Raw genomic sequence first — 12,461 nt, 5'->3', positions numbered from 1 at the left:
CTGGTGATAGGTTCACAGGTATATACCTATGTCAAAACTCAAGTTGTCTTTTTTAAATAAGTGCAGTTCATTGTGTATCGGTTATACCTAAATCTTTTTTTTAAAAAAAGATACAAAATAACCACTCACACTGTGTCATCACAGCCAATTCCTTCTCTTGATCCGAATTATGAAGTTTATAATTCAACCAATTCTGGACAAGTAAGTAAAACTAAATTATTGACATTTTTCTTGGGTCCCTTTTCATAATGCTACTTTAGTCTGAAATCTTCCCAATTCTGTGAAGAAAGGAAGACCATCTGGAATCTTAAAGAGGCTCTTATCTCAATAAGGCTGGGGTGAGGGGCGGGGACAATTCCTAGCCTAAGAGGAAATTTTAGATCAGAGATGCCCTAGGATCTTTTCACAGACCACCAGCCAGTGGCTACTCAAGTGATGGAACAGAGAATCCAAGAGTTAGAAGGAATCTCACAGACTGCTGATTCAAACTCGGGATTTTACGGAGAGAAATAAAAGCTCAGAGAAGTCGAATTGCCCTAGGTCACAGAGCAAGGTATCAGCAGAACCAAAGCTCAACCCTAATTCTCACTCATGCCAGTGCTTAAAAACAAACACCCTCTCACTCTTGGGCAAGTAGCATTTGGCACCAGAATGTTATTCAAATAAATAAAAAATGATTAGGTTATAATATCCAAGCAAGAAAGAACAATCAATAGAGAAAAAGCAGAACTATAAGTTACATGAAAAAAAGATAGAAAAAAATTCAGTATCTCTATATTCTGGTGTCTAAGTGCTTTTTCTCATCATAATGGATTAAACTTGCCAATTAAAGGCGATTGGCTTTAAAAGAAAAAAATCTATATACTTTTAATAATAAATGTTAACAAAAGTAAAAGGACCTGGATACTTTGAAATTGAAGGGGTAAAAACAGATCGCGCAAACAGCAAAAGAAACCCTATGTACCCATACTAAGATGAGCAAAATAATCCTGAACATAAAAGCCATTATCGGAAATAAGGTCATTACCAAATGCCATATGATTCTACTCACATGTGGAATCTAAAGAATAAACAAAACAAACTCAGATACAGAGAACATTTTGAGGGTTACCAGATGGGAAGGGTATTGGGGGTAGTCAAAAAAGGAAAAGGGATTGGGAAGCACAAATTGGTAGTTACAAAACAGTCATGGAGATGTAATGTACAGCGTAAGGAATATAGTCGATAATACTGTAATAACTATGTACAGTGTCAGATGGGTACTGGACTTATCAGGGTGATCACTTAGTGAAGTATATAAATGTCTAATCACTACGTTGTGCACCTGAAACAAATATATTGTATGCCAACTATAACTGAAAAATAAAAAGTATAAAAAGAAATAGGGTTATTACATAATCACGAAAATGTCAATTAACCAAAAAAAAAACCCAATAAAATATATGTGCAAGTAATAAAATAGCCAGGAAATACAGTTAACATTGATGAAACTTTCAGGCATGAAAGTACCATTGCAGTGGGAGATCTCGGCCCCTCTCTCAATCATTGATAGCTCAAGCAAGAAAACAAACAAAAACAACGAAATATACGTTTGAACACCACAGTTAAGCTTGACATCCATTGAGTTTTGCATCCAGCAATGAGAGCACACATTCTTCTCAAGCACATGCGGGGCATTTACGAAAGTTGATCAGGTGCAAGATCATAGAGTAAGACTCAGTACATTTTTTAAAAAGACCACATTCTCTATGCACATCGCAATCAAGTTACGTGACAATAACAAGAAGGTAAAAATTTACATATTTCCTGATGTCTTGAGAGGCAGTGTAGAGCAGTGGTTAAAAGCAAGTATTCTGAAAAGCGAATCGTGTTGTGCACCTAAAACTAATATAATGTTGTATGTCAATTATACCTTGATTTAAAATATATATATAATTTTTTTAAAGCAGGGTTCCAATCTTGCTCTGACTTAAAGGCATACGTTCAGGTATACTTAACTTCCGTGCGCCTCGCCACATGCAGAATAAGGCTGACAACAGACCCCCCTGCGGTCACCTGTCACCCTAATGCTCAGCAGAGGTCAGAATTCCCTCTCAGACACGTAAGAGGAGCTCACTTCCTGGCCCCCTTGTGGTCGAGCAGGTTCATAGGCCTAGTTCTGGCCAACCAGTGAGCCGTGACTGGACATGATGAGTGCCATTTCTTGACCGGCACACTCAGTCACCCGTTTGAGATGTTCCAGGCCATCTCCCCTTTACTATCACAGCCAGCAGCATTCGAGATGGTGGCTGCGCTGATAGCTCAGATCTCTAAGTGACTAAAATTAACAGAGGCCCCTCTCCCTCAAAATACTGAAGGTACTGCAGTGTGAGGAAGAAAACAAACTCTTCATTTGGGCAGAGTTTTGGGGTTTGTTTCCACAGCGTTATCCCATCTGACATACCAACCCCAACCGACATAGAAGGTGGAACCAGAAATGGAATGCTGCTGGAGAACAGAAACCTAAAATATGGGGCAGTGGACTAGGGGCTGGCAGCAGGTGGCAGAGAACCCTCTGTCAAAGGACGGAGGCTGGTGGTTCATGTTATGAAGAAGAGAAACTTTGGTCACCTGATAACTTAACAATGAACTTGTGGTCTTAGGAAAATGGAGGTCAGTAGCATGTATTGGTGGCTTAGTTTCCATTTAATAATTTACTCCGAGACACAATTGGATTAAGAGAATTGGCCAGTTTGTGAGCAGAAGTGAAGGCAAGAAGGGCAAAGAATTAAGCAAGGAAGTGACTATAACGATGGACCATGAAATCTTAGCCAGGCAAGGAGGGATGTGAGGACATGGGCAGAGAGCAGAGGGCGGGTGCAGAGATGGTGCACCAAAAGGGGTTGGGAGTCCTCGTGGGCTTGGATTTGGGGTTCCTAAAGGCAGTGAGGTGGACAAATAAGTGGGGAAGAAAGAGGTTTGGGTGGGAGAAGATTAAAATCACACAAAAAGATGAGAAACACAATGTTCTCCATAAAAACTACTGCCGGTTTCTTCCTCAGAAATCTTGATTATGCGGCAGAGACAGAACATTCTGTCAGGCACAACAGCTACTGCACACAGCCAGAATTCCTGAGTGATGCTTCGAGACACCTGAGTGCCTCTGGAGGCACTGGGTAGAGAAGTGCCCGAAGGACAGTGGACCTGGAGCCATAGCCAATGGGGGGCTTGGTGGCCACCACGGAGGGGAAACGACAAACACGAGAAATAAAAGAAAAATAAAAAGGCAAAATTTTGTAAATGTTTTTGCTTGAGAAACACAAAAGCCCCTTCAAACCAACTTAAGTATTGGGAACCCTACCTAGCGTCTGGATGAGGAGATGAACATTGTGGAGCCCAGTTCGTGACTGAAAACTGATGTGCAATCTTTCAGGCCCGAACAGAGATGATCGCAAAGGCTTTACGTGGCACACCTCATGGGGAAACTGTCCCCCCCACACTGGACACAGCACCCAGGACGGTGATGTACATTCTCATCCATCACCTCCATTTCTTGGTCCCCTTATCTGAGGCCTTAGACAGAGGTCTCCTTCAGGCACTTACTTCTGTCTCACTCTGGAGGGAAGAGTGGGGACCTTGAAGACACTTTTCCCCGCTTTGAATCAGTACTCAGAACTTTCCCACTCCTAGCCCCGTCCCTGCACCACCCACCTCAGGGGCCATAAGATGCCAGAGCCTTTTATTTGGGGTACCCTCAACAGTGAGCTGGCCCCCACATAGCTCTGATCGCTCCGACCCTTGACTAGTGTGCCCCATTCCATGAGGGAAATAAAACAGGGGGAGTCGGCATTTTCTCCAGTTTTAGCTTCTTGCTGATTCCATGGCAATAAGGACAGATGCTCCTCGACTTACCATGGGGTTTCATCCCGACAAACCCATCAGAAGTTAAAGATATCAAAGTTGAAAATGCATGTAACACACCGAACCTACCAAGCATCCTAGCTTAGCTAAGCTTGCCCGAACCGTGCTCAGGACACTCACATCACCTACAGTTGGGCAGAGTCATCGAACACGAAGCCGACTGTATAATAAATATTGAATACCGTGCTGAAAATGAAAACCAGAATAGTTGCATGGGGATTCACCATAAACGCGCACAGCTGAACGCGACCTAGTGCAGAGACAGGCCTTTTGCAGACGTCATGGGACGGGAAAACACAATATCCAAACAAAGCGCGGGAAACGCCGCACACTGCAGAGTACCGGTTGTTTACTCTTGTGACCTCAGGGCTGCTGCCAGCATCGCGAAAGAATACTGCGCCCACTTATCTCTAGCTGGGGAAAAGATCAATATTTGGAATTCGAAGTTCGGTTTCTACTAAATATGTATCACTTTTGCACCACTGTAAAGTTGAAAAATCATAAGTCGCACCACTATAAGCCGGGGACACCAGCAAACACTTAATGCCTTCATCTTTAGCTCCTTCATTTCTGAGCTGCTCCGACACCTGGCAGCTCGGGGCTCTCTCCCAGCCCAGCTGAGCTCCTAACATGATCTGCACGCAGTACATCAATAACTTTTTCGGGCACTGGCTTCAACCCTCCTTCTCTTTGGAATCTGGGGGAGCATCCTGTGCTGTCCCAGAGGCCTCAGGTACCAACAGGCGCCACAGAAAAGCTCAGCTGTCATTCAAAACACTATCCTAAGTCTGCCTGTCCCAATCAATGACAAGAATGGTGTACGATTTTAAAGAGTCGGTGGCAGTCCTGAGTGCACATTAGAATCACCTGGGGGCTTATCAAAATACTGAAACCAGGCCCTCCGCCACTGCCGAGCATCGGATTTTAATTTCACTGACTTAGAGAAGGGCTCCAATCTGCTCCATAGCATCCCTGATCTGCCACTTTCTAGCTATACCACCTTGGGTGATTCACAGCACTTTCCTGAGCCTCCGTTTCCTCATCTCTGACTTTGGGGTGATAACACTTGCCTCCCAGGGTTAAACAAGGTGTCTGGAAGCACCTGACACACCATATGTGCACAGTCAATGGTGTCTCCATCAGGACATGAAACTAGAGGTTTCAGAAGAGCTTCCTTTTGGCCCAAGGGCCTGGAAGATGACTTGAAGAGTTGACCTTGTTTCTTTCAGGAGGAATGCTGGCATAAGGGCCACTCTTGGACATGAGCAACCAAGGACACTGCCCTCGGCCCTGTACTTTAGAGGACTGTGCTGTGACCTTTCTCTGTCTGCACCTTTCTCCACGGAGCAAAGGGTCCATAGGGGACAACTGCCATGCCCCCCAGGAGCCCATGCCCCCACCTGAGACCAGGCATCAGGCTCCGGGAACCCCGCCTGAGCAACCTGAGCCTGCTTCCACGTCTTCCAGGCCAGCCTCCTGAGGGAAGACCACACTCCCAGTTTGCAACTCAAGTCCCAAGGGCTGTCTTAAAGGAGGCTGTTTGAAGGGCATGGAAATGCATCTCGAACTTGAGGGCTGGGAGTATACTACAGATATGGATCGTGAGGCCTTGCACAGTATAGGACAGATGCGGGGCGAGGAGGAGTTTAAGTTGTGTGGAGCCACAACCGGGCCACACAACTCTTAGGGGAACCTCTGACAGCAGTGCTCATTTTACAGCAATTCACTAAGCTGAACATTGACGTATCAGTATTTTCTGAAATGCTTGTCCTTGTTATTAGTTTTAAACCAACACATTTTAAAATCCAATAAATGCTTGGCTCTATGCCTGAGACATCATAAGTGCCTGGTAAATATGAATGTATTAGAATCCAAACGTACTCACTGAGGCTCAGATGTATGAAAGCATCTTGCTTGGTAGCAGGACTGCAGCTGGGAGGGAAGCCGCCAGTTTAAAGGAAGTTGGTTTCTTCTAGTTTAAAACAGTTCCTTTTGGTCAAAGGTCTGTCCCCTCATGGTTTCTCCCTCGCCATTCTTCCTTCATCCCAGGAGGCATCTGGGCAGGGAGAGGCTGACGGAGGGTGGGTGGGAGGCCAGGTCTGTGTGTTCTTCCCCGCTGACCTTTACCAGCTCCCTTTGGCACAAGGTTCATCTCCTGTGGTCTTTGAGCATCAGCTTCCACCTCACTGCACCTGCCGCAGAAGTGATTTCAGCTGGCCACCCACAGATGCTTACGCCAGGCTCCGCCATGGCTCCTGCCAGGTTGCTGATTCTCTGAAGCTCAGCAGCAAGTTCCACCCAGCTCTCAGCCTACACTGGACCCCTCAGAAGCTCTGCTCGGTGCCCACCACGCCAACACAACCCCAGGCCTTTACGCTAACTCAATTCTCAACTACCTTATCTTATATTGACAGTTAACAGGAAAAACAGGAGGAAGGAAGAACATGCAGAGCTCTGTGCAGGTGTTGCACATGGCACATGGGCTTCCTCAGGCAATTCTCATAGCCAATAAACAGGCTTTTTAGCTGAAAGTTCCCATCCGGCTCTAGTGTTACAGGCTGAATTGTGTTCCCTCAAGTTCAAATGTTAAAGCTCTGTCAATGTGATTTCGTTTGGAGATGAGGCCTTCATGGAGGTAATTATGGTTAAATGAAATCATAAGGGCAGAGCCCTAATTTGATAGAACTGATATCCTTATGAGAGACAGCTGAGATCTCTCCCTCTCTTCTCTCCTCCCTCTCTCCATTCTTCCCACCTCTTCTCTCCTCCGTCCCTGCCCTCTCTCAATCGCTCTCTTTCCCTTACGTACACAGAGAAAAGGCCATGTGAAGACATAGGGAAAAGGCAGCCATCAGCAAAGCAAGGAGAAAGGCTTCACCAGAAACCAACCCCACTGGCACCTTGACCTTGGACTTTTAGCCTCCAGAACTGTGTGAAATAAATGTGAATTATTTAAGCCACCCGGACCTTAGTATTTTGTTATGGTAGCGTGAGCAGTCTAAGACACCTAGAGATCTCAATTTAATGACTTCTGGAAACCAAAGCATTCTCAGCTCTGAGCAGGTCAGGTGCCCGGTGTCACTGCTCCCTATTTCCTGGGACTTACTGCCCAATGGAGCTTCAGTCTCATACTGACCCCCACCCTTATTCTCCAAAACCAGGTTTTAGTTTCCCTTCTATATTCCCTTAGTCTTTATTCCCATATTTCTCTTAGTACTTACCATGTCATTCCATTGGCCCAGGAACCCATCTGCAACTCAGAGACATTCTTTACGAGGTTGTTTTCATGCCATTTCTCCACTGATGGTCCTACTTCAAGCAGCTTCAGACCTGGACTATGAATTGTCCCTGTGTGAGTATGTGGGAGTGCTCATGCCAAGGAAATAGGTCAAGTTTCCCCTGTGCTGTCCCCCAGGATAGGGGACAGACACCCTGCAAGGAAGAACCAAGAACTTCTTACAGAGGCTGAGCTGCCTCTGAGGAGGGGCTGGATCCTGTAAGATTCTGGAAGTAATCTTCCTGTTTCCTGGGCATCCAGCTCCAGTCTCAGGGTATCAGCCCAGCAATAGCCTAGGATTGGAGAAAAGGCCTTTCAAAGCAAAGGAGCCAGCACTGACCTCCATGGAAAGGCCACAGATTTTGGCCTCTGCCTCCTATGGTTTTGATTTCTGGCTGTGAGCCTCACCGGGGGCCTTAAGCAAGTCACGTCATCTCTCTGAACTGGAGTTTCCTACCTGTTAAATGGGAATTATAATCCTTGCTTTGCAGAGTTCTAATGAAGATTTCATGCTCTTTATGGAAATGTCTGGTTTGGGTTTTCGTAGACATTTACTCCATTCACCCCCTTCTTCCTGAGTCAGTCTGGCCAACAAATCCGAACCGTAGCTCTCGCTCTGCATTGTATCTTTTGTGTGCATGTGGTGGGGCACTGGGGGTGGGGTAGGAGTAGAGGGGTGGCTGCCTTTTTAAAAATCTGATTAGTCTTCTTTTTTTGGTTCAAAAAGTATGTCCTCAGAAAATGCAGACTAACCTCAATCTCTGCCCAAGCACATCTTTGGAAAGGCAGAGCCACTCTCCAAATGATGCATTAGTGAGCAATCACTCCCAGACAATGCATTGACTGCCCTGGCAATTGGCAATGGGCATTTTTCGAATGTCTGAGTGAATGAATGAATAAAAGTCTTTATTAACGCCTGGTCTAGGGGCATTCCCAGCTCTCTTGGGATTGATTGTTCACTCTCCCGCTCCCTTCAGGCTGGTTTGCAGAACCAGAATTGAATGTACTGAGTCCAGCAACTCGGAGTCTGGAGGAAATGCCCTTTAGAGCCAGCTACTTTGAGAGAGTCACTTTTCAGACTGTTTCTCCGACACCTGCTGACAGTACTTTGGGTATGTTATGCCTTACAGTGGGAACAGTCTGCCTTGATTTGCTATTTTGAAATTTAAGAAAAGGGTAGCACAGAGTGGAAGAAAGAACACAATGCAGCCAAAGAGCCAGCTGTGTATGGTATGTACCCTGTTTTGAGACTTGCGGTCTGTCCAGTGTGGACCATGTGGAAGAGAGGTAAGAATCCACTAGTGTAAAGGAAATAGCAGTGGATTAGAGCTGAATAGACTGGCATTGAAGTTCCACCTCCTCACAGGCTCTGTAAACTTGGGTGATCAGTTCACCTTTCAGAAGCCATTTGCTTCGCCTGTGAATGGGAAATGGGAACAAAGCCATCTCAGGGCTGGGGTGATGATTAAATGGACTAAGGGACTGCAAAAGCGCTTAGCTGAAAACTACTAAATATATATTGTTCTAAATATATATAGAACTCTGGCTTGGAGTCAGACAGACTGGGTGTGTTAGACTATAATACTGTCCACCAATATCCAACGGCACTCCCTGGAATCAGGGTTGCTCATGTGACTTGGCAAATGTATAGAAAGTGCCCCTCAGTTCCAAGGGGGACTTCACAAACTCATTAGCAATTCCACAGCTCTCCTCACCCCCCTTGTGATAAGGAAGCAAGTGTGAAGAGGGGCCCTGGGGAGTCAGTGCCCCGAGTGATTAGAGTAAGCACAGCTCTGATTAGAGTAAGCACAGGCTGTTACACCTTGATGGGCCCCTATCACCAGCTGTCTTAGGGATTTGGGGATTGTCACTGAAGCAAAACCCAATCTGGCCTCACTGATACACCTGGGGACTGTTTCTTTATGCCATTTAATAGAAAAACAAAAGAAAGAAAAAACACGAAGAAAACACATACATAGTCACACTGAACACAGCACAGTCTTGGGGGGATCTCGGAGACAGCCCGCGCTGGGTGCTACTTGCTGCCACTCTTAGGAAGGGGCCGGTAGACCCCCACGACCACGGCGTGGTCCCTCTCATAGGGCTCAAGGGTCAGTTGCTCTTGAGGCTTTAAGTTCTCCTGCTGCAACTTTCTCACCTCAGAAGCAAACACGGCCTCGGCAGACGCAGTGGAGTCGATGCAGTTGGCCTTGATGGAAATGAGGAAGTGGCCCCCGTTGCGAAGGAAGGTGTGGGCGTTCAGGGCCACGATGCGGGACTGGTCCGGCTGGGCCACGTCGGCGAAAATCACGTCCACCATCCCGATGAGCATGCGGTATTTGAGCGGGTGCCGGGCGTCTTCCAGGACCGGGATGATGTTGGTTCGCTTCTTGGCCACGTTGACCAGATCGCGGCCGGCGCGGTGGGAGAACTCGACCGCGTAGACCAGGCCGTCGGGCCCGATGATGTCGGAGACGTGGGAGACGGTGGTCCCCGAGGCGGCGCCCAGGTACAGCACTTTGGACTTGGGCTTGATGTGGATCTGGTCGACCCCGCCCAGGATGGCCGCGGCCAGCTTGGAGCGGAAGGGGTTCCACGTGCGGTACTCCTGCTTGACGCCGCCCTCGGTCACCGTGACCCGCCGCTCGCCGTACACCGAGTGGCCCGGCACCATGTTCAGCGTGACCAGCGCGTCCTCCGCCCCGCGGTAGATGAAGACGCCCTCGTGCCGGTGCGGCTCCACCGACACCGCGCTGGCCGCCTTCCTGCGGCGGCCCTTGCTCTTGGCCACGCCGCCCCGCCGCTGCCCGCCGCCGCCGCCGCCGCGCCCCCGGCCCCGGCCGCCGCCGAAGCCGCGCGCCCGCGCTCCGGAACCGCCCTTGCCCCCCGGGCCGGCGTCTCCGCCTCCTCCCTTGCCGCCGCGCCCTCCGCCCCAGCCGCCGCCCCCGCGGCCCCCCGACGCGCCCCCGCGCGAGCTCGCCGCCGACTTCATGGCGCGCCCGGGGCGCCGGGTGTCAGGGGTCCGGTGGTTCCCAGCGGTCGTCCCCGTTTCCGGTGGCTTGGGGTGGTGGTCCTGGCGCGGGACCAAGGTTGGCGGCAGCGGCTGCCGGCAGGGTTAGTCGCGGCGGGGACGCTGTGGGCGGCGATCGGGACCAGGTCCAGCGCTGTCCCCGCATCCTCGGAGCCGCCCTTTGACGCAGCGACTGGCGTAATTGCATCACGCCCGCTTGGGCGACCCTGTAGCCCCGGAAGCCCCTCTTCCCAGCCTGCGCGCTGATGCAGCCTGCCGCCTCGCAACTCTCCCCGTCTCCCTGCCTCATCTTCTACTTTCTCAAGAACCCCTGGCACCTCTCTTAGGCCGCAGGGAAGCGGGCGTCTCCTTGGAAGGAGACGGGAAGACAAGCATGGGCTTCAGTCAGTCCTCGCTGTGCCATTCGCTTGCTGTGTGGTCTCAGGAAGCTTACCTGACCCTCTCAGAATCTTGTTTGAACTTGAGCAAGTTTCTTGAACTATCTGCGTCTCGTCATTCCTATCTGTAAAACAGAACTTCCCTCAGAGGTTTGTTTTAAAGCACCACATACACTTACCCCAGCCATGGCATGCTAAGTGCTCTATAAGCCTTAGCTCTGTTTTATTTTTGTTTGTTTGTTTGTTTTTAGAATGTATTTCTTCCGGTCAATCTTCTTATTGGGATATAGTTTATATACACTAAAACACACCATTTTGTTGTTGTTTTAAATATATGTATTGCTGTTTGAGCTTTTGCCACCCGGGAGTGGCTCTGGCACTCTTACACAAGGTTGGCGGGGATGCAAATTGGTACACACATCTGACAAAACAATGTACCTACACACTGACTTAAGTTAACTACTTTGAAAATGTTATCCTAAAGGAATGATCCCAGCAATTGCCATTGATGGTAGTTAGAACTACTACAACAAGGCTGCTGATGGCTGTCATGGTGATTGATGATCATGGCTGTCATGGAAGTGTGTGTGTGTGGTGCAGTGAGATGAAGCAGACTGATCCAAGAGGTGTTTACAAGCTGGAATTTACAAGCTAGAACTCAGAAAGAGGGAAATTCCATGCTAGGGACTGCCGAAATACAGTGGCTCTCCTGCTGTGGCTAATAGCCTGAAAACTGCAGCCTTGATTGCTTTCTACTTAGCTCTGCTTTCTTCATCAACTGTGCTAAATCCCAGAACCTGTTCTGGGAATATGGGGCAGCAAGGAACTGTTGATTCTTCAGTGTGAATTGGGACACATAGGCCAGAGCTCTAAGTCCTATAATACACCTCAGCAGGAGCCAAAATCTCATGTTTATCCTTGAATTCTAGTCTATGCTTGAAAAATAAGCTTTAGCCCGCGGTATCTTGAGTACATACAAAAAGAACCGTTGGGAAGCACCAAGGACAGCAAACACGTCAACGCGGAAGCTTACGTTCGGTCAGCACCACGGACAGCGACACCAAATCGGGGCCGCTTTAGCTCCTAGAGCTGGCTTTCCGGCCCACCCAAAAGCCAGGGAAGGTGGTGTAGGTTGTGCAACAACTAGCTGACCCCCTATCAGTGAGACTAAGTGCCTACTTCAGAGTGAGACAAACGCACCTGAAGATCAGGAAAAATGTCAGGCAGAGGGCACTGAATGTGCACATAGCAAAGCTTCCACTCCATCCTGGACCAGGACTCTTCTTGTCTCAAATTCATGGGCAGCGACCTGGTTTTCCCTGAGGGCGAAAGTGCCATCTGAATAGGGGCTCGGAGTCTATATGTTGGAAGGTGGACAGGAGGTCAGAGAGTGCAAGGATGATTCCTGTGGTGGATGGTTCACAAAAAACAGTCTCTTGCTCCCATTATAAATCGTGGAGTGTTCTCTAAAATGATGAGCGATGCTTGGTGCTGTGGACTGGAGTTTCCCAAAATCAAACCTTGTAGTAGTTCAGTTTATTTGTCAACTTGACTAAATATTGTCCAGATATTTAATCAAACATTACTCCGAGTGGTCTGTGAGAGTGTTTTGCGATAAAATTAACATTTAAATTGGTAGACCGTTTCTTTACATGCCTCGTATTTTGTTGAAAACCCAACATTTTGAGTATTGCAGTGTGGCAACTCTAGAAATCAGGTTCTCTTCCCTTTCCAGGGATTATTATTGTTGCTTGTAGTTGTTCAGTGACTTCCCTGAACTAATTTTGTAGTTTGTATTATTTGTGTGTAGCCACTGAAGTATTTTATTAGCTTAGTGGTTAGCTAGTGATTGGACAGGTATTTCCTTAAAAGCCTG

At 48.0% G+C, this 12,461-nt stretch overlaps 1 protein-coding gene across 7 annotated transcripts in view; it reads right to left on the bottom strand.

Annotated features, from left to right (window-relative positions):
• The window catches only part of FBLL1 (fibrillarin like rRNA 2'-O-methyltransferase 1), an 85,041-nt gene extending 72,865 nt beyond the window's left edge, over window positions 1-12,176 (bottom strand). Inside the window, exons 1-6 of one of the 7 annotated variants that reach the window (XR_005656026.1) lie at window positions 11,786-12,175; window positions 9,336-10,710; window positions 8,416-8,594; window positions 7,361-7,470; window positions 7,122-7,235; window positions 5,786-6,092 (exon numbers count right to left, since the gene is read on the bottom strand). Coding sequence is in view for 1 of the 7 variants with exons in the window: in XM_039877467.1 (XP_039733401.1) it covers window positions 9,213-10,169 (957 nt within the window). In the remaining 6 variants the exon portion in view is untranslated. Of the gene's footprint in view, window positions 1-5,781; window positions 6,093-7,121; window positions 7,333-7,360; window positions 7,471-8,415; window positions 8,595-9,087; window positions 10,711-11,785 lie in introns of those variants that run through there. The other 6 variants (XR_005656025.1, XR_005656029.1, XR_005656023.1 and 3 more) reach the window with 6 other exon arrangements.
• Between the last annotated feature and the right edge of the window lie 285 nt (window positions 12,177-12,461).

This window comes from Pteropus medius, unplaced genomic scaffold (assembly GCF_902729225.1).
Source record: "Pteropus medius unplaced genomic scaffold, Ma_sr-lr_union100, whole genome shotgun sequence".
NCBI classification, from domain to species: domain Eukaryota; kingdom Metazoa; phylum Chordata; class Mammalia; order Chiroptera; family Pteropodidae; genus Pteropus; species Pteropus medius.
This window is presented reverse-complemented; position numbering and strand designations above follow the sequence as displayed.